The sequence below is a fragment of the Lipotes vexillifer genome, unplaced genomic scaffold (genome assembly GCF_000442215.2).
Source record: "Lipotes vexillifer unplaced genomic scaffold, Lipotes_vexillifer_v1.1 scaffold2700, whole genome shotgun sequence".
Lineage (NCBI taxonomy): Eukaryota > Metazoa > Chordata > Mammalia > Artiodactyla > Lipotidae > Lipotes > Lipotes vexillifer.
The window spans coordinates 77,799-104,997 of NW_006773303.1; the positions used below are offsets into that span (position 1 = coordinate 77,799).

A 27,199-nucleotide genomic window follows, 5' to 3' on the forward strand; every position below is an offset into this window, starting at 1 on the left:
CCCCGACCTTGGCACGCGCCTAAGTGCAAAGGCTTGCAAAGCCTCCGAGCTGTGGAGAGAGAATCCTTGCAAGCGTTCTCCCGAGCCAGCTGTGTTTGCAAAAACGTGTGTGCACCTCTAATTTTATGCGCGTGCAGACATGCATGTGCACTATTGCCTATTTGCAGATGCGTAGTGCCTGCCAAGATAAATGCATGCTCGGATGTGTGTCTAAGCAAGCAAGCGCGCCACGGTGCGAGTGCGTGTGTTCCACTCCCAGCTCTGCTCATCTTGGTGCCCGGCCCCCTTAGCTCTCCAAGCCCCACCCCCCACCCCGCCGGGCTTCGCTTTTACAAAACGTCTCCCCAGTGCTAGCCGCCGAGGCGCCCAGAGTGAGGCGGACCGCGGCTGGAGCGGCAGCCCCGGCTCTGCGCCCCGCCCAGTCCCTTTCCCCTGCTGGGGATCCCCTTCTTCCCCGCCCACCCCTTACCCCCTATGCAGCCCGGCGCCCTATGCTAGCCCTCCCCCTCCCCCCCTCCAGGAGCGGGGCGCCGCCGGGGGAGGAGGGGGAATCGGCTGCGGGTCCTCGGTGTTTCTAGCACCCAGCTTCCCTCCAAGCCGGGTCGCGATGTACGACTGCATGGAAACGTTTGCCCCGGGTCCGCGACGGCTGTACGGGGCGGCCGGACCCGGGGCCGGCTTGCTGCGCAGAGCCACCGGCAGCTCCTGTTTCGCCGGACTCGAGTCTTTTGCCTGGCCGCAACCCGCCAGTCTGCAATGTAGGTACCCGAGCCCTACACTGGGGGTGGGGTGCGGGGTGCGGGACAGGCAGCGGCTCTCTCGTTCCGTGTATAAAAGGTGGACTTGGGTTGCAAGCGGAGATTCTGACCCTTTCCATGTGAGGGCCGGGTGTGTAGGAAAGAGGTACTGGCCCTTTAAACGTGGGGGCCTCAGCGACTCCTTTGGGTGTGTGCAGTAGTGTTTGGAGTGTGTGTGTGTGTTTTATGGTGGGTGTATAGCTAGGACCTGTGGTTGGTGACCCTCCAGAGTTCCCGGGGATAGGGAGAGGCCGAGGTGCGTTGGTAGTTTGTGCCGGCAGGTCCGTGGCCCGGGAGGGTTATGGCACCCAGGACCGTGAGTGGAGTTTGTAAAGTCCATGTGGGAAGTCGCGAGTGTAAAAATATTATTTGCAGAGCGTGTGCATCCCTGGAGTGTGCAACGCCTCGCTTAGGCGGTGCGGGTGTGGGCGTAAGGGTCTCTCCACGCAGCGTCGCCCTCCGCCAGCGTTGGCAGGTCGGCATGGCCCCGTGTGGGGATGTTTGTGACTTGAGGCCGGGAGGGCGTGTGCCCTGCGTGGCTGCGGGGGCGGTTTTGGAAAGTGCTGTGTTCGAGCGTGCACTCTCTGTGTGTGCTGCGTGCGGGGTGTAAGGGGTTGTGCACGCAAGCGGGGCCAGGCTGGGTTCTGGCGTCCCCCTCCCCCATTGAGAAAAGAAATTTTTGGAAATGTGTATAGGGTTGTGTGCACTTTTTCCTATGGCTCGAGCCCACAACTTCAGTAGGAAGCGAAAAGTTTCAAGAAAAGTTGGTCTTACGGTGAGGAGTGACCTGGAGGTGGCAGCGGTGGGGGGAGCGGGACTCCTGGGTCCCCAAATATCCACCTTCCCTTCTCTGTGAAATGGGAGATGCCAGGCCTGGGGCCCTGGAACCCCTTTCCAGAGCGGTAATAAAAAGCCGGGGATTGAGAGGCAGTAAAAATGAAGTCCAGATGAGAGGCGGCTTTGAAGCCCAGGCTGAAGTGCCTGGCGGGGGTCGGGGGGTGGGGAGGGGAGCCTGGAACACCCCCGAATTTCCCCGGGGCTGGGACGGCGCTCGGAGCCCGGGGACGCGGGGCTGGGGGGCACGCTGGGAAGGGGCGGGCGGCGGGCGCCCTGGGAGTGCGCGCGCGGGGTCACTGAGCCCCCACCAACGCGCCTCGCTCCTTGGCACTCGGCAGCGCTGTTTACGAGATCAGCTTTTTTTTTTTTTTCGGTCTTTTGGTTGCAGGGCAGAGCTGCTCAGATTTAACAACTGGGAGACTGGAAGAGGGAGGTGGCAAACAGGAGACCGTACCGTGAGGTGGGGTGGGGCAAGAATGAAAAGCGTAGCATTTAAAGGGCTGGGAAAGCGTGAACTATTGCCTTGCACCAAATCCTTGTGAATTCTTAACCTTCTCTCATGGCCCAATAGAATGGGGATGTGGGGTATGTTGGGAGGGGTGCTGAGATGGAGAGAATCTCCCAGGAAGGGTTTTTGTGGGGGCTGGGCAGGAGCCCCGTCTTTTTCAGGCCCAGGGAAGCCTGTGGGACTTGGCTGGCAGTATGTTTTTGCATTTCAGTTTGGACCAACAATTTTGGCCTCTAGGGTCTTGGTGGGCCTCAGGCCTGCTCCACACACTTTCAGAGAGAAAGTAGTTTAGACCTGTGTGTCTAATCCAGGGAAGGAAAGACGTCCTTTGGTGTGTTTGTATTTGGCAGCGTCGGTGTCCTGGTGCTGCGTTGGCAGGCCATGGGTGTTTGTCTGGGGGCAGAGCTTCTCGCTTGCAACTGTGAAGCGAGCGCTGGGTGTTGTGTGTCCTCCTTATGACTTGTGCATCCAGCTCCACTGTGGCTGGAGTGAGTGTGCCTCTGTGCCCGCCTGCCTGGGTGTCCTTTTGTGCCAGGGTCCCGTTGGGGTATAGGAGCCCATTGGTAAAGTGCCTGCTTTTGTGCCCAGTGTGTTGTTGACATGTGAGAGTGTCTCCAAGGAGGTGTGTGTCAGATTGTGAGTCCAGGCTTCTCGGCCCTGGGCCTCGCAGCTGGGAGTGTTTACAGCCGGTTATAAAGAGTTTGTTTGAAGCTCCGCACAGCCTGGCCAGGAATTTCCTCAATTTCAGCAATTTGGGCTTTAAAAGGAGAAAACCCCAGAGCCACCCCCCTCCTCCCCTGCAGGGGCCCCTGCTTAGCCAGGAGCAGCATCCCCCTGGTGCTGGGGTCTCTGCCCAGGGTTGAGAAGGGAATCTCAGTGGAGTGACAACGATTAGCCTTCCTGTGCCCTTTGCTCCCAGACTGACCAGAGCTACTGGGCTGTGCTTTAGGGTTCAGGGACGGGAGTGTGCCAGAGGGGTTCCTAGAAGGGGTGACAGTACCACGCATATGAGAAAAGCTGCCCCTGGGCCTGTCTCCCTGCCACCCCCAGTCTCATAATAATTGGCTGGCACTGGCCCATGCCAGTCTGACCACACCCAGGCCCTTTTGCAAGAGAGGAAATGAGGCAGCGCTCTGCGGGCAGGGAGGGCGTCAGCGCCGAGTGAGCACCACCCCATGCACTGGCCTGTGGGCAGCACATGTGCCCTCAGAGGACACCGGGACCATCCTGAAAGGCATTCCAGCCCGCCCCCCATCTCTCAGCACCAACCGCCTCCCCCCGCACCCCGCCCCCGGTCCCGACCCCGGATTTCCCACCAGGTCCTGAATAGACTCCAGGCACCCTCCTTTCCTCCCCTCCTCTCTCCTTTTTCATTGGGGAATCTCACTCCAGCTGGATTCTTATGCTAATTGAGTGTCTGTGTGTGCCGGGGGGTGGGGAGGGCTTTCCTCCTGTGGGGAGGGTGGAGCTAGCCTGGAACCCCTACGTCTGGGCCTTCCTTCTGTCCTTCTGGTGGCCTGGGTGGACTTCTGACCAGGTGGGCTACAGCAGGTTAGAAGGAAGGTGTTCATGAGGTGGGTGCAAGCAAGGGACACTCCTTAGGGAGGGTCTTAGGGTTTTCTTGCATTAACTTAGGCCCTCCAGGTTTGGGCAACTGGTCCTACAGGTTGAATAATTTGTAGATTTTTTTCAAGCCTCTGAAGATGAGCCACACACCCAAAAGAGGTTTACTCAGCAGCCTCCCAAACAGAGGGCGTCCTCCCCCCCACACTGTGCGTGGCATGGGCGGAGATCTCTTTTGAGTTGTGTTAGGGTATTTGCAGGGGAAGTTTAGGAGTGAAGACACGGCTCAGAGAGGGTCCAGAGATGGCTCCCCTCCCCCATCAGCCCTGTTTACCCACTGTCGCCTGACTTCTCTGCTTTGCTACACCCCCAGCAGCTTCTAGACCTGAGAATCTGAGCAAATACCTGTCTCCCTTTCCCAACTTCTCCAACTCCTGGCCAGGTCACGTAGATCTAGTTAGAAGACCTGAGAGCCTTGGCTCCACCATAACTGGCAGTGTGGCACTGGGCTGGTTGCTTCTCTCTCTTGGCCTCAGTTTCTTTGGGTGTAAAATAAGGCTGTTGCATATGCCCTAACCTACCTTCCCAATACCTGTGTCCCATTTCCTCCACTGTCTCTGTGGTTTCTGGGGAAAAGGACACTGGCGATTATTTGGGGGGTGATATGAGGGGGAGAAGCTCAAGGATTGTCTACCCTGTACTGCTTGAGAGAAAACGAGGTTCTGTTCTGCCTCCTGAGCCTCCCGGCCATTTAGCCAGGTGCTAGCCACAGGTGGTCTGGGATTGGCCTCCTCACACCCAGATCTATGGCCTCGTGAGGAGAAGGGTAGGAGGGAGACTACCCGGCAGGGACCCGATGTGAGAGGGAGTGACTAGAGAGTTAAGAGCCACGGGCCGTAACACGCCTACTTTGTAGCTGGGGAGACTGAGGCCCAGAGAATTTAACTTCTGGGATGGCCTCGACCTAGAATTTGGAGAATTGAGCAGTGTCCTGTAGGGCATTATTGTAGGGGGAGATGGCCAGACCGGGAGGTCGTAGTGGTCATTTAGGGGTTTCTGGACGTGTTTACTATGGGGCTGTATATGGGTTGTTGGGACTTTAAATCACTGCGGTGGCGATGGTGTTGTCACCGCTGAGCCAGAGGAGGAAGTGGGAATGGGGGGGCAGTGTGTATCTGATGAGGATGCCTAGAGATCTGAGGGGTCCTTCTTCCCTGAGCCTCACATCACTGCTTCCCTGCAGCGGTGGAGACACAGAGCACTAGCTCAGAGGAGATGGTGCCCAGCTCGCCCTCACCCCCTCCACCTCCCCGGGTCTACAAGCCGTGCTTCGTGTGCAATGACAAGTCCTCTGGCTACCACTACGGGGTCAGCTCTTGTGAAGGCTGCAAGGTGTGTACGTGCTGGAGGCGGGCGCACTGGGCATCCAGTTACCTGCATGAGATCAGAGACTCACTGTGTGTGTGTGGGTATCACTCTGAGGTGGGAGGGACTGGCTGCTTTGCACAGAGGTGGTTAATAGATTGGCTCAGGCCTGCAAGGCCTGTGAGAGGCTGGTACTCCCAACATCCTGCTTCACTGACCCTCCTCCCTTACCCCCAACTCCAGGGCTTCTTCCGCCGCAGCATCCAGAAGAACATGGTGTACACATGTCACCGCGACAAAAACTGTATCATCAACAAGGTGACCCGGAATCGTTGCCAGTACTGCCGGCTACAGAAGTGCTTTGAAGTCGGCATGTCCAAGGAAGGTAGGCCCTTAGGCCTGCCTGGGCAGGAGTGCTCCTGTCCTACCCTGTGGTTGCCACCCTCTTCCCACTGGCCACCCCCACTTTCCTGACCTCTGCAAGTCCAGCCTCCAGCCGCCCTGGAGCCCTGGAGTGCTGTGCCTCCTCCCTGGCCAGTCCTATTTGATTAGCTCCATTCACCCAGGAGACCCCACCCCTTCCCATTCTCTCTTCTCAGAGCTTAACCCTTCCTCTGAATGAGTGAAGGGGGGGGGGTGTTACCGGTGCACATTCCCTGTTTCATGGGGAAGTTAGGGGGGCTTGCCAGTCTCCTCCCCTGCTCCCAGGACTGAGCCTGAGGTGGATCTGGGGTGCCCCCCCTCCCCTGCACCATTGTGCGGCCAAGGCTATAAGTGGATATCCTGCTGCCTGCATATCCTGCCCCCCCTCCCCAGCTCCTGCAGGGTGACAGGAAGGGCAGGATGGAGCCGAAGGGCCTGGGGAGGGAGTAGGGCCTGCAGGCCCTGGGTGGGGCTGGGGAGAGCCAGCCTGGGAATGGGAGCTAGTGTAGGAGACAGGGAAACTGAGGCCCCACCCAGGGTCCCAGGGAAGGGATGCTCCGGAGCACATTAAGTTAGGGTAAGAGGGGATACCCAGAGGGAGGTTCTGAGGGTCTTGATCCTCTCCTTGCGCCTCCAACCCCCAGCTGTGCGGAATGATCGGAACAAGAAGAAGAAAGAGGTGAAGGAAGAAGGGTCACTTGACAGCTATGAGCTGAGCCCCCAGTTAGAAGAGCTCATCACCAAGGTCAGCAAAGCCCATCAGGAGACCTTCCCCTCGCTCTGCCAGCTGGGCAAATACACCACGGTGAGGAGTGGGCAGGGCCCCAGTGAGGGCAGGGGACCATTGACTTTGGAGAATGGGTAGGGGTTGTGTTGGAGGCCATGGTCCGGTGCTGACAAACAAGGAGGGCATCCGAATGCAGAAGGGAGAGCCTGGGGTGTTGGCAGAAAGAAGACAGCGCCCAGGACAGGCCTTCGTTTGTGTTCTAACCGGACCTTCCTGCAGAACTCCAGTGCAGACCACCGGGTGCAGCTGGATCTGGGGCTGTGGGATAAGTTCAGCGAGCTAGCCACCAAGTGCATCATCAAGATTGTGGAGTTTGCCAAACGGCTGCCCGGCTTTACAGGGCTCAGCATTGCTGACCAGATCACTCTGCTCAAGGCTGCTTGCCTGGACATCCTAGTAAGTTAAGACCCGTGGCCCATCTTCTGCCACAGCCTGACCCTCATATGAGACCAAAGAGCTGGTCCACACAGAGATTGCATTATCTCTCTTCCCCACTCCAATCTGGGACTCCCCAGATCTCCTCGAAACCCAAGCTCTTTTTGTCTTAATCTCTGCCCCTGAGATCTGATCCTAGACTTCTGGGTGCCCTGCCTCCTTCTGACTTCTCTTCCCTCCCCCAACTTCAGACCCTCCATCTCTCTGCCTCGCTCCCCCTGCCGGCTTCAGGTGGCCCTCCTTCAGGACCTAACCTCCTCACTTTCCACCTGCACCTCATTCCCTCTTTTCCCCACCCCCATAGCGCTCCTTCCCAGAAACAGCACTAACCCTGCCCCCTGCCTACCTCCAGATGCTGCGGATCTGCACAAGGTACACCCCCGAGCAGGACACCATGACCTTCTCTGATGGGCTGACCCTGAACCGGACCCAGATGCACAATGCTGGCTTCGGGCCCCTCACAGACCTCGTCTTTGCCTTTGCTGGGCAGCTCCTGCCACTGGAGATGGATGATACAGAGACAGGGCTGCTCAGTGCCATCTGCCTCATCTGCGGAGGTGCGGGAGCGCCCCCTGGCGTTTGCTCGGACTGCTTTCCCACCACACCCTACACCTGATCTATCTCCCACCTGGCGGGAGACCTTGGTCCCACCCATAGACTCCTCAGCTCCAGTACAGACTCCCCGGCAGCCTGGAACAAAGTACAAGAAGAGGGGAAGAGCCAGGGGGAGCTGAGGAGACCCCCGATACTAGTGCTGACATAGAGGTCTGGGCAGGAGTGATTTACCAGAGAAAACCTCTTGCCAGAGGCGGGGAAGGGATTGGAACAGGGGAGATGTCCTGGGTGGGGCTCATGGTCAAAGTTTGGGGCCTGGAGGGCCATAGGGCAGGACCACTTGTCCTGTCTTCCCCATCTCTTCCTCTCTTACTCCCCTGTGCTTGTCCCCACAGACCGCATGGACCTGGAGGAGCCTGAGAAAGTGGACAAGCTTCAGGAGCCGCTGCTGGAAGCCCTGAGGCTCTATGCCCGGCGGCGACGGCCCAGCCAGCCCTACATGTTCCCGAGGATGCTCATGAAGATCACTGACCTCCGGGGCATCAGCACCAAGGGTTAGTCGGGAGCGAGCCTCCCCTCTCTCTTCCCGGAGCTGCTGGTCTCCTGGGTCAGGCAGAGACAAGAACAGAGTGGGTGAGAACCAGGCAGCCTACGTGAGCATCCTAGCTCAGCCACATGCTAGTGGGGACACTTGGGCAAGTGCTTTTCTTTTATTGTTTTTCTGCTTGTAAACTGGGCTAGACTTACACCTACCTCCTAAGTTTTGTGAGGATGAAACGAGTTAACACACAATGGGCTTAGAACTGCACTGAGTTACAAATTCAGTTCCTCCGTTGCAGTAGCCACATTTCCAGTGCTCAGTAACACTGTGTAGCCAGTTACTCCTGCGCTGGACAGAGGAGGTATTTCCTTCATCACAGAAAGTTCTGTTGGACAGTACTGGTTTAGGAGGATGCCTGGTAGATAGTGTTTGATAAATATTAGTTCTAATTATAAATGTTATTAAGAACAGCCCTAAAAAAAAAAAAAAAGGACAGCCCTAGGAACAACTGGCAAGCTATGGACATTGGGGGCGGGGGTCCAGGGTCCAGGGGGTGGGGTTGGAATTGGGCACCACGTGATTTTTGAGGAGACAGCCTGAAAGGATGGGACGGATGGGCAACAGGCTTGGCAAGCTATGGACATTGGGGGCGGGGGTCCAGGGTCCAGGGAGTGGGGTTGCAATTGGGCACCACGTGATTTTTGAGGAGACAGACTGAAAGGATGGGACGGATGGGCAACAGGCTTGGCAGAGAAGACAGGCAGAGGCTCCAGGCAGAGGAGCAGTCCCCGGGAACCCTAGAATAGGGAGAGGGTGACAGAGGTGGCAGGCCTGTGCTGGGAGCCCCCAGAGGGGAGTTAGAGGGCAGTCCAGCAAGGTTAAGGTGTCAGCCTTAGGGGCTGTACCTCAGCCCCCCCGAACCTCCTTGTCCCTCCATTGTAGGAGCGGAAAGGGCCATTACCCTGAAGATGGAGATTCCGGGCCCGATGCCTCCCCTGATCCGAGAAATGCTGGAGAACCCCGAAATGTTTGAGGACGACTCCTCGCAGCCTGGCCCCCACCCGAAGGCCTCCAGCGAGGATGAGGTTCCTGGGGGCCAGGGCAGAGGGGGCCGCAGCCCCCACCCTGACCAGGGCCCCTGACTTCCCCTGTCTCAGGGGTTGGGGGCTCCAGGCAGCAGACTGACCATCTCCCAGACACTGCCAGTGACTGAGGGAGGACCTGCTCTGCCCTCTCCCCACCCCTTCCACTGAGCTCCTTGTTTTTGCCAAAGTTTCCAGGGGTGCCTCCGTGTTCATCCCCTTCCTCCTCTAACCGGCTCCCTCTCCAGTCTTGGGAGCCTGCCCTGTTCCCTCCAGGAGAGAGGGCAGAGGGGTGAGCCTGAGTTTGGACTCTAAAATCTCAGCACTGCCCCTCAGACACCAGGGTCCCAGGCTCCCCAGGGCAAGAGGAAGACCCTGCCATTCCACAGCCCCTTCCTCTGCCGGGTGCTTAGGCCTCTGGGAGCAAATAGGAACACTAGAGACCAAAGGCGGGGGGGTAATGCTGCGTAAGGCACCTGCTGGGTGCACGCTGCCTGCTGTGCCCCCGTCCTCGTGCCAGGTCAGGGTGGGGCAGGTGGGGCCCTGCATTTCTGTGGGGGGCCAGAGGGTGAAAGGGACAGAGGCAGATCCATTCTGCACTTCTTTGCTTGGGCCCAGAGTTTACCTTATGCCCTCAGTTACAAGCCCCTCCCCCAGTCCTGTCATGTGCCTTGGGCTCCCCCTGCCCCCCATCTCAGCCATGGGGCAGGAACCCTCCTACACTACAGAGGGGCCAGGGGATCCCTCTCCCCCTGGTGCCTTCCCCCCGTGACCCCCAGAGCAGCTTGGCCCAGGGAGGGGGGGGTGGGCACTGCTTAGCTGATCCCACCGTGACCCAGAGGAAGCCTCTATTTATTTATTAGCTTTTGTTTACACCCTGGAATTGACCCCTTCCTCCAGGGGTCTTGGGAGGGGGAGCCCAGGGCCCCTGTGACCCCTCCCTTCTTCCAATCCCCAGTTTGTATTTAGCTGCCAAATAAGATTCCCACTGGCTCCCCTTTTTCTCTGGGGGGGTCAGGGTGCTGTCCCCTCCCCTGTTTACATCTCCCCTCCACCCCGCTGTGTCGCATATTGCTGAGTTTTCTATTTTTGCAAATAAAGTGATGGAAACTCATGGGATGTGGCTCCCTCTAGGGGGGAAGCAAGGAGCTGATCTGCAGAGGGACTGGGTGGGGAGGGTGGATTTTGCAGCTTTCTTAGGGGAACTAAAGAAATAGGATGAAATGTATCTGGTTGGGTGTGGTGGGAAGGTGGCGGAAAGGGAGTCCACAGGGGCCTGTCCTGAGTGTCTGGGCCTCCATGATCACCAGGTGTTGGAGCTTTGATTGGACTCTGTGAACCTCTAGTAAGGTCCTGGGCCTCAGAGGTTTTTAGGCTATCCCCACCCCCAGTTCTGTATACATGCACATCTGCCCTTCTCTGGGGAGGGGGTTTGAGGCAGTTTCAATTGGTTCTCATGAGGGTCCCTGGCCCCAGAAGAAAAGAACCACGGTGTACATCTAAGTTACAGTGTTTCTGCTTTATGCCAGCCCCTCACCCCATAAGCTGCCTACACTGTGACCCCACTATCACCTTCTGAGTCACTCCTTCTGCCCCCACCCTTCTCGCTGTGACCCTGCTTGCCCTCCACGACCCCACTGTTACTTTCTGTCCTAATACCTCTCCCTGCCCCTGCAGGCCTTAACCTCTGCAACACCCCAACCTCAGCCCCATTGACTTTGGCCTCTGCGCCCCTGGACTCTTCCCCTGCCCCCTGTGACTCCCCATTAACACCCACAGCCACCCACCTTCTTCCCTGGGACAGTGCCTTGCCTACCTGCGCCTGGCTGTCTTCACCGATGACCCGACCGGTGCATGTGGGAGAGAGAGGCTGAGGATGTGGGAGTGGTGGAGGAGAGGAGAGGGGGGAAAGCAGAAGAAGAAAGTGAAAGAAACTAGAGGAAACCACAGGGCCTGTGGGGAAGGAGGGGTCATTGCCATGGCAACCCTGGTTGTGGGGGAAGGGCAAGAGGTCTGAGCCAGTGGCTGAAGCCCACCCAGAGGAGGATGCCCTTCTCCCCAGTTGCTCCTCCTACGACCCATCTGATGTTCACTGAACACCTGCTAGGAGATGGACCCTGCGGCTTCAGTCAGTCCCTTGCCGGTGGAGGAGACAGACCTGTGAACAGACATCACATCCAGTTCCCTCTCAAAACTCCCTGTGGTCAAGTGTGGGCCTCAGCCTCCTTTTCCTGCAGCCTCGTCCCTGCCCAGCTCCAGCTGCCATGCCCGTGCTCAGCTTTGCGCAGTTTGCCTCCTCCACCCACGTCCCGGGCCCCTCACTTAATTCTCACAATAATGCTATGAGTTCCACTTGACAGATGAGAAAACAGCCACAGGAAGGGTAAGTAATTTACCTAGGGTCCCACTACCAGTAAGCGATAGAGCTAGGATTTGAACTTGGGCAGTTTGGCTCCAGAGCCTGTGTAGTTAAGCACACACTGTAAGACAGTGGGCACCAGGTTTTCAGAATGAACAATAGTCACTAATTTCCCCCTCCGACAGTACTTATTGCCTCCATATTTCTTCCTTCCTGTCATGTTCCTATATGAGGAAATAGAACATCAGTTTGGGAGGCAGGCAGACCTGGATTTAAATCCAGACCATCTAGTTGCTAACTATGTGACCTCGGGCAAAATACTTTGTACTTCTAAGCCTCTATATCTGTAAAATTAGGGGGCTGGAGGGAGGTTAACACCTATGTCATGAGGTTGCTGCTGTGAGAATGAATTGTAACATGATGATACATCCAGTACATAATGGGTGCTCAACAGATGAGCTTCCTTGCTTCCTTCGTCCAGATCCCTGGATCATCAACTCCCTTGGCCCAATTTCACCCTTATCTGCTCCACCTTCTCCTAGGTCAGTCACCCCCACCAGCCCCAAGTCTCCCCCACCCTGGGGCGTGTCACTTCCTCCTCTGCAGCCTCCCAGATCAGTACACAAAGGCTGCTGCTACCACCGGAGGGAGGAAGGGCTGCTCCGCAGGCACCTGTGAGTACCAGGGCAGCAGCTCTCCTGCCTCCTCTCCTACCCGCCCAGGCCCCACCTGGTCCTAACCTCCTGGGAAGAGGGCTCTGACCTGAAGACACCCAGGGTTCATCTGAGTCTTGAGAAAGGCTCTGAAGACCTCTCTGCATTCCCAAGATCTCCTGTTCCTGTTCCCTCTTCCAGTCTCACAAGCCCTCCCTCCCCCCACCCATCCCTCTTGTGTTGGTTTCCCAAGAGTGGGACTGGAGAGAGAAAAAGGAGGTAGGGGATGCACGAGTGCTATCATTTGCTTGCTGGCTATGTGTTAACGGATTATGACGAGGTAAGGTTCTCCCAATATTACTCCCCAGCTGCCATCCCTGCTGCCTGATGCCTTGTGCTCGGCTCAGGCCTCCTCCCGGTTGGCCACAGATCCCACACTCCTGGAAGACTGTGGCTCAGCGGCTCAGTTCTGTCCCCTCCTTGTGACTCTGAGTGGGCAGCAGAGGGTTCCTCCTGACTTGGGAGATCTGGATGGGTTGGGGAGATGCTCTCTCTCTCAGCTGCTCAGGGGGCAGCGGGGTATGTATTGGAGTCAAAATTAAGTCCAGGAAAATGGATAACCCCAGAGGGAGAGAAGCGAAGATACAGGAAGGCCAGAAGGAAAGAGAAAGGGGATCAGATAGAGCCCATTGGGGCTGGTGGGGAGAAGGCACAACTTTCCATGAAGATGGTGCCCGGGTTGGAGGGGAGGAAAGCAGCAAACAAAGCGAGAGGCCTGGCCTGTGTCAGTCCCTGCTCTGCTGTAGTTTGCTGGGGGACCTTGGGCAAGTCACTCACCACTCTGGGATTCGGGTTTCCATCTGCAAAAAGAGGGGGTTGAAATAGAAGATTCTGCCATTCTACGGTTAGGATCAGAGTGGGGAAGGAAGTAAAACAAAGAACCGTGAAGAAGTGGAGAAGAGAAAAGTAGCTGCAAGATGGAATCAGATCTCTGACTAGGAAGGGGAGACAGAGACAGGGAGAGACAGATTAAGAGAAGCAGGTGGCAGGTCACGTATCCTGAGGAGGGGAGAAGGGGGTTGGGGAGGGGAGCCCAAGGGCCCCCTTTAGGGGAGATGAGTGATTCCTTTGAACCCTCTGGGACTTTCCTATCCTGGGGGACGGTGTGGCCCGGAGCCCCACCTGTGAGAGATGAGTCAAAACTGGGCTCCGTGCTGCAGCATCCCCAGCCTCACCGACCACAGGCGTGCAGAGCCAACGAGGCTGAGGTTACGTTGAGGCTGAGCCCTGGGCTAGCCTCTCACAGGAGGGTGGAGGCTCTGTTAAATATATATCTACTACGCCTGAGGTCACAGGTGGTGGGGAGCAAGACAGGGGAGGTCAGCAACTTGGCACCACACCCCTTCGCCACAGCCCGTGCAGATCATCTGGTACCGAGTCTCGGCCCAGGCTGAGAAGGATGCAGATGCTTCCCGACAAGGAGTTTAGCTGGCCTTTCAAATGCACTGTTGACGGGGACGCGAACAGGCACAGCCCTTCAGGAGCTCATGTCAGTTATGTTGGCACTACTCACCAGCATTACAAATGATACCTATTTATTAACCCTACGAATCCTCTTCCAGGGTTTATCCTACAACATGCACACGTGAAATGATAAATCCATGAATTTTCACTGCAGCGTTGTTTATAATAGTGAACAATTAGAAACAACATAAATTCCCATTACAAGAGACTAAATACAACATGACATATCCATGCGATGGAAATCTATATAGCTGTAAAAATGAACAAGAGAGTTCTTTATTTTCTTGGGTGGCAGGAACTCCAAGAAAACTAGTCCAACCAAGTAAGATGCAAAACTGGGTGTAAAGTATTCTAGCATTTGTTGAATTCTATTGTTTGATTCTATCATTTGGAGAGTATATATGTGTCCATGTTAGTCTGTATATACACTAAAAGTCTCTAGAAAGATTATAGGCAACAAAAGATAATAATAAATGATGGTTATTTATTTGAAGTTAAGTGTGGAAACTGGGGTGGATGGGGGATAGGAGTGAGAGATTTCTATCATCTTAACTTTTTGGTTTTTTAAATTGTGGTAAAATACACATCAAATTTATAATTTTAACCATTTTAAGTGTACAATTCAGGGGCATTAAGTACATTCACAGTGTTGTGCAACCGTAACTGCTAACTAGTTCCAGAACTTTTTCTTCACTCCAAAAGGAAACTGCCCATTAAGCAGTCACTCCCCATCTGCCCCTCCTCCCCAACCCCTGGCAACCACTAGGCTACTTTCTGTCTCTATGGAGTTGTCTAGGCGGGCTATTTCATATCAATGGAATTGTACAATATGTGGTTGTTCATGACTGGCTTTGTTCATTTAACGTAATGTTTTCAAGGTTCATCAACGTTGTAGCATGTATCAGTCCTTCATTCCTTTTTATGGCCAAATAATATTTCATTGTATGGATATACCACATTTTATTCATCCATTCATCAGGTGATGGACATTTGGGTTGTTTCTACCTTTTAGCTACTGTGAATGGTACTGCGATGAACAGTATTGCACAAGTTTGTGTTTGTTTAAACACCCATTTTCAATTCTTTTAGGGATATCCTTAGGGGTGGAATTGTCAAGTGCTAGGGTGATTCTGTGTTTTAACTTCTTGAAGAATCACCAAACTGTCTTCCACAGTTGTTGTACCGTTTTACACTCCCACCAGCAATGTATGAAGGCTCCATTTTCTCCACGTCCTCAACACTTATTTTCCTTTTTTTTATTACAGACATTCTAGTGGGTGTGAAGTGGTATCTCGTGGTTTCGATTTGCATTCCCCTGATGACTAATCGTTTTGAGCATCTTTTTATCTGTTGTTAGTCACTTGTCTATCTTCTTTAAAGAAACATCGAAGTCCTTTGCACATTTTAAAACTGGGTTGTTTTTCTCTTTGTTGTTGTTAGAGTTCTTTAATATATTCTGGATACTTAACAGATACGTGATTTGCAAATATTTTCTCCCATCCTGTGGCCCGTCTTATCACTCTCTTGATAGTGTCCTTTAATGCATAAAAGTTTAAAATTTTGACGAAGTCCAATTTATCTATTTTTTCCTTTGTTGCTTGTGCTTTTGATATCATAGCTAAGAATCCATTGTCAAGTCCAAAATCATGATGATTTATCCCTATATTTTCTTCTAAGAGTTTCATAGTTTTAAGAACTTATACTTAGGTCTTTGGTCCATTTTCAGTTAATTTTTGTATATGTTGTGAGGTAGGAGTCCAACTTCATTCTCTTACATGTGGATATCCAGTCATCCCAGTACCATTTTTTGAAGACTATTCTTTCTGTATTGAATGGTTTGGCATCTTTGTTGAAAATCAACTGACCATAAGGGATGGATTTATTTCTGAACTCTCAATTCTATTCCATTGATCTACTTGCCTATCCTTATGCCAATACCACACTGTCTTGATTACTGCGGCTTTGTAGTAAGTTTTGAAAGTGAGAAGTGTGAGTCCTCCAACTTTGTTCTTTTTCAAGATTGTTTTGGCTATTCATGCAATTCCATGTGAATTTTAGGATCAGCTTTTCCATTTCTATAACAACGGCCATTGGGATTTAACTTTTTGATTTTTGAACCATGGTAATAAATTGCCTATTAAAATTTTTAATCTAGATCCCCTTTGTGCAATGTACAGAAAAGAGAAATTTTTATCAAACCTGGCCTTCCTTCCTCCATTATCCCAGACCTTTAGACAGTTCTTCTTATGGTCTAATCTTTATTCCTCTTGCTACCATGTCAGTCAATTACAGCTGACTTTCCCTGCCTCTTGCACATACTCCCTCATCTGCTCCAGCTTCATTTCCTCTCATTCCTAATCCCTGACTTTTCCCCCTTATTTAGAGCCCCTGACCCTCTTCCTTTAGAATCCAAGGTTATGAAAGCTAGAAAGGCTGTCAGATTATTTTTTCAACTCCCTTACTTTACGGTTGTGGAAACTAAGCCTCAGAGAGAAAATCTGACTTGACACCAGCCAGTGAGTGACTGAGGCAGGACCAGACCTGGTCTGTTTCCTGTTTGGGTCTCTTTCCACTATGGCTTGGAATCTCAGTGAATAGACCTGTGTGCAGATCTTAGTGCCTCCAGGTCCACTCTCCAGACTCTTAGTCAGGCTATTTTGCCCACTCTGGCCTCATGAAGTCTGCACGCAGGAGGGTTGGGTCTTTTCCAAGGCTCGTACCCTAGCCTGGGATCTGCCCCTTCCTGCCATTTTGAAGAAACTGCTGAATCCACAGGGGGAAGTGAAACTATGGGGAGAGAAAAAGAGTTGGGGTAGAGTTTTGAGAGGGAAAACCACAGGCTAAGTTTAGAGGGCTGAGAGCTTGGGGGCCCTCGCTGAGGACCCACATGTCCCCCTTTATATCCTATTACAGACCATGGTGGCTTTGTCAATGGTCCTTGTTTTCCTGCTGGCCCTGAGCAGAGGTGAAAGTGAACTGGATACCAAGATCTCATCCCCACAGGAGACCACCGAATGGGGGGATCCTGGGCTGTCCCTACCAGGGTCCTGCCAGCCAGCTCCCTCCTGTCAAAAGTGCATCCTCTCACACCCGAGCTGTGCATGGTGCAAGCAACTGGTAAAGATGGGCCTGTGGCCTTTGAACCAAGTGTATGTGTGTGTACAGCCTGGATATATGAGTGTGATTGTGTGGGTACCTATGTGACTTTCTGGGTGCACTCTGTAGTTCTGTGTGTGACTGAGTTTGTGCACATAGGACTCTTGTCTGTGATTGTATGTGTGTGTATGTGTGTGTGCATACACATGCACACAAGGTTCCTGCGCGTGTATGTTTATGTCTGTATCTATGTATTTGTGTATATGTGGAGAAGACTTGTGACCATAAATTTGGAGGAAGCAATGTTCCTGCTGGAACTCACGCTTGTGTATAGGGAGAGGGATCTTTTGTGGGTGTACATGTGAGAACGTGTATTTGTCAGCTTGGGCTGTCATAGCAAAATACCATAGACTAGGGGGCTTAAGCAACAGAAATTTATTTCTCACAGTTCTGGAGGATGTGAAATCCAAGATCAAGGTGGTAGCTATTCAGTTCCTGGTGATAACTCTCTTTCTGGCTTGCAGATGGGCTGCGGACAAGCTCTCTGGTGTCTCTTCTTATAGGGATCTAATCCCATCATGAGGGTTCTACCCTCATGACCTCATCTAACCCTAATTTCTTCTCAAAGGCCCCATCTCCAAATATCATCATGTTGGGGGTCAGTCCACTGCAGAAAGTATGTGACTGGGTCTCTGGATCTGTGTTGCGGGTGGGGCATGTTCCTAGGTATGTAGCAGCCTGTGACTGGGAGGGTAGAAAGGAAGGAGCTGGAAGCCTGTGGGCTTTGGGGGAAAGGCTTGAGCTACCTAAGTGACAAGAAGGATGCTGGGGAGAGGGTGTCTCCCTGGCTGGTCAAACAAAACTGTTCTTTTTTGGGGGGGGGAAATTTTAATTAATTAATTAATTTTTGGCCATGCAATGCATGTGGGATCTTAGCTCCCCGACCAGGGATCAAACCAGTGCCCCCCCCCCCCCCCCCCCCCCCCCCACTCTCACTGTTGTGGCCTCTCCCGTTGTGGAGCACAGGCTCCGGATGCGCAGGCTCAGCGGCCATGGCTCATGGGCCCAGTCGCTCCGCGGCATGTGGGATCTTCCTGGACCAGGGCATGAACCTCTGTCCCCTGCATCGGCAGGCCAGGCGGACTCTCAACCACTGTGCCACCAAGGAAGCCCCAGGCTGTTCTTTTGTTTATGCCTTAAAGAGACAGGGCTCATGGTGTAGCAGAGCATGAGGGGCGCCTGAACTGGAGGGTGGGGAAGAACTGTCTCTCTCACAGGAAGACGGAGAGTTAGATAAGAAATGAGGGCACACTCACTAGGAGGCAGAGCCACAAAACTGAGTGGGTCCAGGGGAAAGGCACATAGTGAATCTGGGAGGCCGGGAAGGGGAAGACTCAGAGTCAGTGGGAGGCAGAGGCCAGAGGTGCCAGGCAGGGACTCTTGGGACAGATGGGTATATGTCTGTCTCCTCCAATCCCCCGACCAGAGGCTGGCACCCAGGTCAGCTGAGAAGCCACTCTAACCATTTCCTTCCACTGTGGCTTCCCAGCCAGTGCCAGGGGTACCAGACACATTGAGAGGGAGTGGGGGGTTCTCTCCTGTCCCTATCCTTCCCCTTCCCAGGGACTGTGGGTCTTAGTCTGAGCCCCTTCCCATTTTGGCCTGAGCATTCAGGGGAGGTTGGACTAGGAGGTCAGGCTCCTCCTTTTTTAATGGCAGTGAGGTCCCTGAGATCTCAACAGGAAGTCTGTGGCACTGGGGGAGTGGAGAGGTAGGGTGTCTGGGGAAAGGGGGCATCCAGACAAGGGTAGGAGAAGGGGCGGTGCTGTAGGAAGTGGGGTCTGACAAGGAAGAAAGTACGGCGTTCAGGGGTAGCTGTGGGGGCTTCCCTGGTGGCGCAGTGGTTGAGAGTCCGCCTGCCGATGCAGGGGATATGGGTTCGTGCTCCGATCCGGGAAGATCCCACATGCCGCGGAGCGTCTGGGCCCTTGAGCCATGTACGCTGAGCCTGTGCGTGCGGAGCCTGTTGCTCCGCAACGGGAGAGACCACAGCAGTGAGAGGGCCGCGTACCGCAAAAAAAAAAAAAAAAAAAAAAGGGATGGAGGATGTTTGAGAGGTAATTTGCACACCCAACTGGTTTTATACCTCCAGGGTGGCTGTGACGATGGTGACTTCACTTTTCCAGGCCCACGCCTCAAAGCTGTCACAGACAAGCAGACTGTCCCAGCTGGGTGATCTGGCACCGACCCTGCAGAGTGAGGTGAGGACAGAGGAGTGGGCTCTTGCCCGGGAGTCAGAAGACCTGGGACCCAAGCCTGGCTTTCCACACACTCATGTGTGACACGGTGGGAGTCCCTCCCTCCATGTACCTCAGTTTACCCTTCTGTAAATGGCTTGTATAGGCCCCGAGGCGAGGGGGCCACCCAGCTGGCACCACAGCGGGTCCGGGTCACGCTGCGGCCAGGTGAGTTAGGGGGTGGTGGGCCGCCGGGCCCGGGGCTGGGCTGGGATTCCACCGCGCCCCACCGACCTCCCCACTACCTCCACCCCCAGGAGAGCCCCAGAAGCTCCGGGTCCGCTTCCTTCGAGCTGAGGGATACCCTGTGGACCTGTACTACCTTATGGACCTGAGCTACTCCATGAAGGACGACCTGGAGCGCGTGCGCCAGCTTGGGCACGCGCTGCTGGTGAGGTTGCAGGAAGTCACCCACTCCGTGCGCATTGGTGAGCCCAGCGGAGCCCTGCCCCGCACCTGCCGGCCCTCTGCCTCTAACCAACCGCCACCCTAGCTTCTGCCAATGTCTAGGGCACACAAGGGCCCCACCTGCTCTCTCCCGTTTTTTTGTTTTTTTTTCAAGAAAGTAAACAAGGGTTTACTTAAGTGAAAGTATGCTCTCAAGGGAAGAGCAGGGAGACTCAGGTGAGCAGCTGCCCTGAGTTTTTTTTGCCAGCCGGTTATGTGGGGCATAGAAATGAAGGGGCAGAATATTCACTGTGCCCTCTCCCGGTTTTTAATGGACCTGGCCAGGCCACGGGTTCCTGACATCTCTCCCCAAAGACATCTATCTTCTAGGTCAGAGCTAGAGGGGGTTTGAGAGACTGTCCAATAGGACCCCTCATTTTACTGGAAGGGTAACTGAGGCCTTCAGTATGGAGACACTGTGTTCAGACAGCTCCCAGGGTCAGACAGTGCCCTAGACGCACCCACCTGGACACTGCCCTGATGCCACTTCTCAGGCTCGTGTCTCCTGGACAAGGTCTAAATGCCATTATCCCTGCTGTACATTCTGCATTCTGCACTCATCCCTCCCCTGTTCAAGATCCCCTCCTTCATCTTATGCTGCTGCTACACCACACACCCGTCCATTCTTCCCCAGCCTTAACCAACCCCCTGCCTGCCCACCGCTGTGCCTTCCTCATCTCCATCCTCCACTTCCCTGAACCTGTGCTCTCACCCCTTTGCCCCTGCTGGGTCCTGGGTCCCGGCCCTCTAGGAGCACCCTCTCCCATCACCTCTGCTATGACTGTCCCCCCCGCCCCCCACTTCCCAGGGACTCCTCTCCTGAGTCCTCAGCAGTGCCCCCCCCACCCCACCCTGCATCCTGCTGCTGTCCAGTGACTTCTGGCACTGTCTTCATGACTCCTCCTCCCAGGCTTTGGTTCCTTCGTGGACAAAATGGTGCTGCCCTTCGTGAGCACAGTGCCCTCCAAGCTTCGCCACCCCTGCCCCACCCGACTGGAGCGCTGCCAGCCGCCCTTCAGCTTTCACCATGTGCTACCCCTCACCCAGGATGCTAAGGCCTTCGAACGGGAGGTGGGACGCCAGAGCGTGTCCGGAAACCTGGACTCGCCTGAAGGTGGCTTTGATGCCATTCTGCAGGCTGCCCTCTGCCAGGTGAGGGGGTGGGGAAGGGCCCTGAGTCTGAAGGACTGCTTGGGGCCAAGATGGCCACCTATGGTTATGCAGTTCACAATTCTAGGGGGTGGTCTTTGTATTATAGTCCCTGTAGTTTGCATATCTATTTTGACAATTTGCTGGTGGATTGGAGTAAAATGTCTTGAGGAAGAGGCATGTTTTCCTTTTTTCTTTTTTGATGTGGACCATTTTTAAAGTCTTTATTGAATTTGTTACAATATTGCTTCTGTTTTATGTTTTGTTTTTTTTGGCCGCGAGGCATGTGGGATCTTAGCTTCCCAACCAGGGATGGAACCTGCACCCCCCTGCATTGGAAGGCGAAGTCTTAACCACTGGAGTGCCAGGGAAGTCCCGAGTCATGTTTTTCTAATTCACAAGAAGGCCTCCACTAGCAGCAACCCTGTTTGAGGGGCTGGGGAGAAGCAGGGAGCTGGAGACAGAGGGCTGGACAAACTGACCAGAACAAGGCTGGCCAAATCCTTGCTCCTAGAGCAGGCGGGGGTGGCTCAAGGGCCATCCATGCCCAAGTACACAGCCTACCCCCGACCCCACCCCAGGAGCAGATTGGCTGGAGAAATGTGTCCCGGCTACTGGTGTTCACTTCAGATGACACATTCCACACAGCTGGGGATGGCAAGTTGGGTGGCATTTTCATGCCCAGCGACGGGCACTGCCACTTGGACAGCAATGGCCTCTACACTCGCAGCCCAGAGTTTGTGAGTCGCCACCCTCACCTGCCCCGCTCCATCAGAGCCACACCTCCTCTCCTCCCAGGAACCCACGCTCCAGCCTCACTGTTCTTACGGGTGATGACCACCCTGCCATCTTCCCCAGAAGTTCCTCCTCTCCATGTCCCCCCACTGCTCAGACAAACCCAAGTCACTCCACTCCCTGGCCCTTCCCTCCTTCTTGCCAAGCCTCCAGGGCTCTTCTAGCTGGTGGAACCCTGGATTTCCTGGGTTGAGGGCACCTTGCGTGTTGTCGGGGGGACTTGGGGTGCTCACCTTGTCCTGACTCCCTGCCCCAGGACTACCCCTCCGTGGGTCAGGTAGCCCAGGCCCTCTCTGCGGCAAACATCCAGCCCATCTTTGCTGTCACCGGTGCCACATTGCCTGTCTACCAGGTAAGAGTTGTCTGAATGCCAAACCCTCCCACTCCCAGCCTTTCTCACTTCCCTCACAGGCCCATTCTCCTTCCAGACCCCCAGAAGCTTATTTCCCTAGAGCTGTGACCCACCATTTCCCTTAACTCCTCACGTCACAGGAGCTGAGTAAGCTGATTCCCAAGTCTGCAGTGGGGGAGCTGAGTGAGGACTCCAGCAATGTGGTACAGCTCATCATGGATGCTTATAATGTGAGGGGCCAGCGTTGGGGGAGGGTGAGGGTGAGGGTGGGCATTGGGGAAAGATGGAAAGGGACCCTCAGGTGGGGTGGCAGAACTAAAAGGGGACGGTGCGAGGCATGTGGGATCTTAGCTTCCCAACCAGGGATGGAACCTGCACCCCCCTGCATTGGAAGGCGAAGTCTTAACCACTGGAGTGCCAGGGAAGTCCCGAGTCATGTTTTTCTAATTCACAAGAAGGCCTCCACTAGCAGCAACCCTGTTTGAGGGGCTGGGGAGAAGCAGGGAGCTGGAGACAGAGGGCTGGACAAACTGACCAGAACAAGGCTGGCCAAATCCTTGCTCCTAGAGCAGGCGGGGGTGGCTCAAGGGCCATCCATGCCCAAGTACACAGCCTACCCCCGACCCCACCCCAGGAGCAGATTGGCTGGAGAAATGTGTCCCGGCTACTGGTGTTCACTTCAGATGACACATTCCACACAGCTGGGGATGGCAAGTTGGGTGGCATTTTCATGCCCAGCGACGGGCACTGCCACTTGGACAGCAATGGCCTCTACACTCGCAGCCCAGAGTTTGTGAGTCGCCACCCTCACCTGCCCCGCTCCATCAGAGCCACACCTCCTCTCCTCCCAGGAACCCACGCTCCAGCCTCACTGTTCTTACGGGTGATGACCACCCTGCCATCTTCCCCAGAAGTTCCTCCTCTCCATGTCCCCCCACTGCTCAGACAAACCCAAGTCACTCCACTCCCTGGCCCTTCCCTCCTTCTTGCCAAGCCTCCAGGGCTCTTCTAGCTGGTGGAACCCTGGATTTCCTGGGTTGAGGGCACCTTGCGTGTTGTCGGGGGGACTTGGGGTGCTCACCTTGTCCTGACTCCCTGCCCCAGGACTACCCCTCCGTGGGTCAGGTAGCCCAGGCCCTCTCTGCGGCAAACATCCAGCCCATCTTTGCTGTCACCGGTGCCACATTGCCTGTCTACCAGGTAAGAGTTGTCTGAATGCCAAACCCTCCCACTCCCAGCCTTTCTCACTTCCCTCACAGGCCCATTCTCCTTCCAGACCCCCAGAAGCTTATTTCCCTAGAGCTGTGACCCACCATTTCCCTTAACTCCTCACGTCACAGGAGCTGAGTAAGCTGATTCCCAAGTCTGCAGTGGGGGAGCTGAGTGAGGACTCCAGCAATGTGGTACAGCTCATCATGGATGCTTATAATGTGAGGGGCCAGCGTTGGGGGAGGGTGAGGGTGAGGGTGGGCATTGGGGAAAGATGGAAAGGGACCCTCAGGTGGGGTGGCAGAACTAAAAGGGGACGGTCACTTTTTGTGTAACATTCCACAGCTTTTACCTACAGTTTGCATGTGGCTGTCATTAATAGCTCATTCACTCAGTCAGTCTTGCATTCATAAATCTTAAGTGCCTGATTTGTGCAGAGCATGGAGCCCTGCTCTGGGCAAGGAAGGGAATTAACATTGATTGAGCTTTTATTTCATGCCAAGCACTGTGCCGAGTACACACACAGTTTGCTGTCTTATTTATCCCACTAAAACCCCTGCTTGGAAACTAGTGTTCCAATTTCATCAATGGGGATACAGACACAGGGAGGCTAAGTGACTTGCCCAAGGTCACAGAGATAACAGATGGAACGGCTGGCACTTGTCCCCCAGTCAAATCTGTACATAAAGAATGTGACATCTGGAGACTGCCTTCACTAAGCTTATAAATAATTCGGAGATATTCTTCACAGGAACCATAAAATTTTACAGGTATAAGGAACCATAAAAATTTGTGTTTCTTGGGTTTAGGTCTTATCTCTGCAACTAGACTGTAGCCTTCTTGATAACAGGGACCATGTTCTAAACCCATGACAAGAAAATTTGAGACAATATCAAATTTCCCAGGACAAACTCAATTGAAAGAATCTGCCCTTTAGACCTTGTATGCACACCGGTTATGTGTCCTGATCTGGGGTTTGAAAAACACAGCCACTGCATGTTTACAGTGCTGGCCAGCCCCTGACCCCCAGCAGGCCTTTGCTGCAGCTGCACTGAAATGCTGTTTTAGAAGCCTCTGGATTCTGTGTTCTCACTCAAGGTTATCACAGGTCCTTCCTGCAGAAACTCCTCCTGACTGGGCAGAATGGAAGGAGTCCCCAGGTGGGCTGAGGGCAGGCTTCTGGCAGGATTTGGAACAGCTGGAGAGGGCATGAGGTGGGGTTGGAGTCCTGCCTTCACATGGTTACTCTCTCTTTCTCCCTTTCCACAGAGCCTATCATCCACTGTGACCCTTGAACATGAACGCTCTCTACTCCCTCCTGGGGTCCACATCTCCTACGATTCTCAGTGTGGAGGTCCTGAGAAGAGACAGGATGAGGCTGGTGACAGGGGCCAGTGCAACCACGTCCGAATCAACCAGACAGTGAGAAGGAAGGGTGTGGGGGTGGGAGTGGGAAATTGAGCAGGCAGGGAGAGACGGAGGACAGGCCCAGGAAGCAAAGCAAAAAGCATGGGGTAGCCTTCCACCCATCCTTTCTGAGGAGCTTTAACGAGCAGCCTCCTCAAGAGTGTTTCTAGGAGATGGACGTTAGCACGACCCTATCCCTTCATTTACTAGGAAGTAGGGCTCTGGATGACCAGTGTGTTTGGTGTGTGCCCGTGCACATACAGGAGCACACATGATCTTAGTTTGATTTCTGCCTGCCCCGTCCTCAGGTGAATTTTTTGGTTACTCTCCAAGCTACCCACTGCCTCCCAGAGCCCCATCTGCTGAGGTTCCGAGCCCGAGGCTTCTCAGAGGAGCTGACTGTGGAGTTGCATACACTGTGTGACTGTAACTGCAGTGACACCCAGTTCCAGGCTCCTCACTGCAGTGACGGCCAGGGGCACCTACAATGTGGGGTGTGCAGGTGAGGGCCTCCTGCTTCCCTTCACCTATATGGCTCCCCTGTATTCCTTCTCCCTTGCCTTCCCTCCTCCCACTGGCGTCTCTAGACATCTTTTTCGTAGACATCCCAAGACTCCACCCTGATTTTCACCTCCTGAAGCTTCTCAGAAATGCCAAACCCTCCCCTCCACCAGAACTCCCCTGCCCCGCCATACTCCTTGGTGCTCCATTATATTCTGGCCTCCTGTCAGCTGCTGGTGGCTCTCCAACTATCTTGAGATCTTGGGTTTAGAGGATTCTGGGAAAGGCAGGTCAAGGCATGGTCAAAATCTATGCCACCCCTCCCCTCCCCTGCCTTCCCCTCCCAGCTGTGTCCCTGGCCACCTGGGTCGGCTCTGTGAGTGCTCTGAGGCTGAGCTATCCTCCTTGGATCTGGAATCTGGGTGCCGAGCCCCCAATGGCACAGGGCCCCTGTGCAGTGGGAGGGGACGGTGCCAGTGTGGACGCTGCGCCTGCAGTGGACAGAGCTCTGGACGTCTGTGCGAATGTGATGATGCCAGCTGTGAGCGACATGAGGGAATCCTCTGTGGAGGTACCTGGAGACTTTGGGGAGAAGGACGGGGTCAGAGCGGCTTCCCCAAGGGTGTTTAGGCTCTGGGAACTTCTCTGCACTAAGGGGAGGAATCAAAGATTCTGGTGTAGGGGTTGGAGGGTATCCGGCACACTTGAGAGGGAACTGGATGCACAGGGACAGGTCAGCTGTAGGCAGCCTGTGGTGGCACGTGATGTCCAATGCCTGTGGGGAGTATGATTGTCACCCTGCGCGTGGCTCTGCCTCAGGCTTTGGCCGCTGCCAATGTGGAGTGTGTCACTGTCATGCCAATCGCACGGGCAGAGCATGCGAATGCAGCGGGGACACAGACAACTGTGTCAGTCCCGAGGGAGGGCTGTGCAATGGGCATGGATACTGCAACTGCAACCGCTGCCAGTGCTTGGACGGCTATTATGGTGCCCTATGTGATCAGTGCTCAGGCTGCAAGACGCCATGCGAGAGACACAGGTGAGCCCTCAGGCCTTGCGCCTTGGGAACAGGGGCACAGGGCTCGTTGAGCCCCTCCCACCCACCTGCTCTTTCTGCATGTGGTTTGGGTGACATCTGTCCAGCTGCTTACTGGCACCCGCTGGACAGGGACTGCGCAGAGTGTGGCGCCTTTGGGACTGGTCCTCTGGCCATGAATTGCAGCCTGGCGTGTGCCCATGCCAACGTGACTCTGGCTCTGGCCCCTATCCTGGATGATGGCTGGTGCAAAGAGAGGACCCACGACAACCAGCTCTTCTTCTTCCTGGCAAAGGATGAAGCCGGAGGCAGGGTCATGCTGAGAGTGAGACCCCCAGAAAGTAAGTGCGCAGGGATGCTGTGGACATGCCAAATGGAGCCCTGGGAGTTTAATGGGTAGGGCCTCAGAACTCGAGGTAAAGACAATGGGAAGTCAGGCTGGGGGTTGAAGCAGAGCTAATGAATCTGGGCAAAAGTGCAGGTGCTGGACCAAACGGACAAGGCTAAGGCCCTGAGCACTAGGATAACCTTGGACCCTGTGGAGGTTCCCTTTGTTTTCAGTGACAGGCAGGCCTGGGGAGGCTGGATGAGGCTGGACACACTGCGGGTAACTGGTGATCAATTCCTAGGCCGTCTCGTTTCTTTCCCATAGAGGGGTCAGACCACACCCAAATCATCGTGCTGAGCTGTGTGGGGGGCATCGTGGTCATGGGACTGGGACTAGTCCTGGCTTATCGGCTCTCAGTGGAAATCTATGACCGCCGAGAATACAGCCGTTTTGAAAAGGAGCAGCAGCAGCTCCAGTGGAAGCAGGTGAGGCTGCCCGCTACTCCAGTGGGTGGGGTTTTCCTTACTTCCCCTGGTTAGGTGGGCTTTGCTTTCTGTCTCACCGTTGCACCCTCCACCCTGACTCGCTCTACTTAGCCGCCCCGCTGCCGGCCTAGCCCCCCTCTGTGGGCTTACTCTGGTTCCTCTGCCAATTCCCATCAGCTCCTGGGGTCCTCCTGCCCAAGTTCTAGGCTGGCCTCTTAGGACTAGATAAAATCGGAGTCCTGGGACTTTTCCTCATCACTTCCAACTTCTTTCCCCAGGACAACAATCCTCTCTACAAGAGCGCCATCACGACCACTGTCAACCCCTGCTTTCAAGAGGCAGAGGGCGCCCCTCTCTGAGGTGGGGAGGGACACTCACTGCAGGGCTCTTCTCTGGCATGGAGGGAATTGGGCCATGGGGTCTCGCAGTCAGCAGCTTGGTAGGGGGCTAATCCACTGCTGAGTGGTCACCCATACCTCACTCTTAGAGTGACACCCGAGAAGGGACCACCTTCTGCGGCAACCTTGCTTCCCTACCTCAGAAGTGGGGGCTACCCCCCCATGTATACAATAAAGAGTCTTACCTCAGAGCACACGTGTCAGTTTGCTTTACCCCAAGGCCAGAGCAGGCTGTAGAGCCTGGGCCTCAGGAAAGCTCTTGTGCATGCC

General features: G+C 54.7%; 2 protein-coding genes across 3 annotated transcripts in view; both read left to right on the top strand.

The window, feature by feature from the left end:
• Window positions 1-9,206, top strand: part of RARG (retinoic acid receptor gamma) — a 20,228-nt gene extending 11,022 nt beyond the window's left edge. The window contains exons 4-10 of one of the 2 annotated variants that reach the window (XM_007448258.1): window positions 4,949-5,097; window positions 5,314-5,455; window positions 6,138-6,298; window positions 6,500-6,676; window positions 7,068-7,272; window positions 7,666-7,824; window positions 8,754-9,076. In XM_007448258.1, the coding sequence (XP_007448320.1) occupies window positions 4,949-5,097; window positions 5,314-5,455; window positions 6,138-6,298; window positions 6,500-6,676; window positions 7,068-7,272; window positions 7,666-7,824; window positions 8,754-8,953 (1,193 nt within the window). In that variant the 3' untranslated portion in view covers window positions 8,954-9,076. Of the gene's footprint in view, window positions 1-4,948; window positions 5,098-5,313; window positions 5,456-6,137; window positions 6,299-6,499; window positions 6,677-7,067; window positions 7,273-7,665; window positions 7,825-8,753 lie in introns of both variants that reach the window. The other variant, XM_007448259.1, reaches the window with a different exon arrangement.
• A 7,139-nt stretch (window positions 9,207-16,345) lies between these two features.
• ITGB7 (integrin subunit beta 7) lies at window positions 16,346-26,890 on the top strand. Its single transcript, XM_007448273.1, has 15 exons — window positions 16,346-16,546; window positions 18,678-18,757; window positions 18,929-18,990; window positions 19,080-19,250; window positions 20,180-20,421; window positions 21,000-21,158; window positions 21,470-21,565; window positions 21,706-21,795; window positions 24,044-24,196; window positions 24,490-24,683; window positions 25,030-25,253; window positions 25,502-25,721; window positions 25,851-26,059; window positions 26,371-26,531; window positions 26,810-26,890. Exons 1-15 carry the CDS (start codon window positions 16,346-16,348, stop codon window positions 26,888-26,890), a joined length of 2,343 nt encoding a protein of 780 aa, XP_007448335.1.
• Window positions 26,891-27,199: the final 309 nt, after the last annotated feature.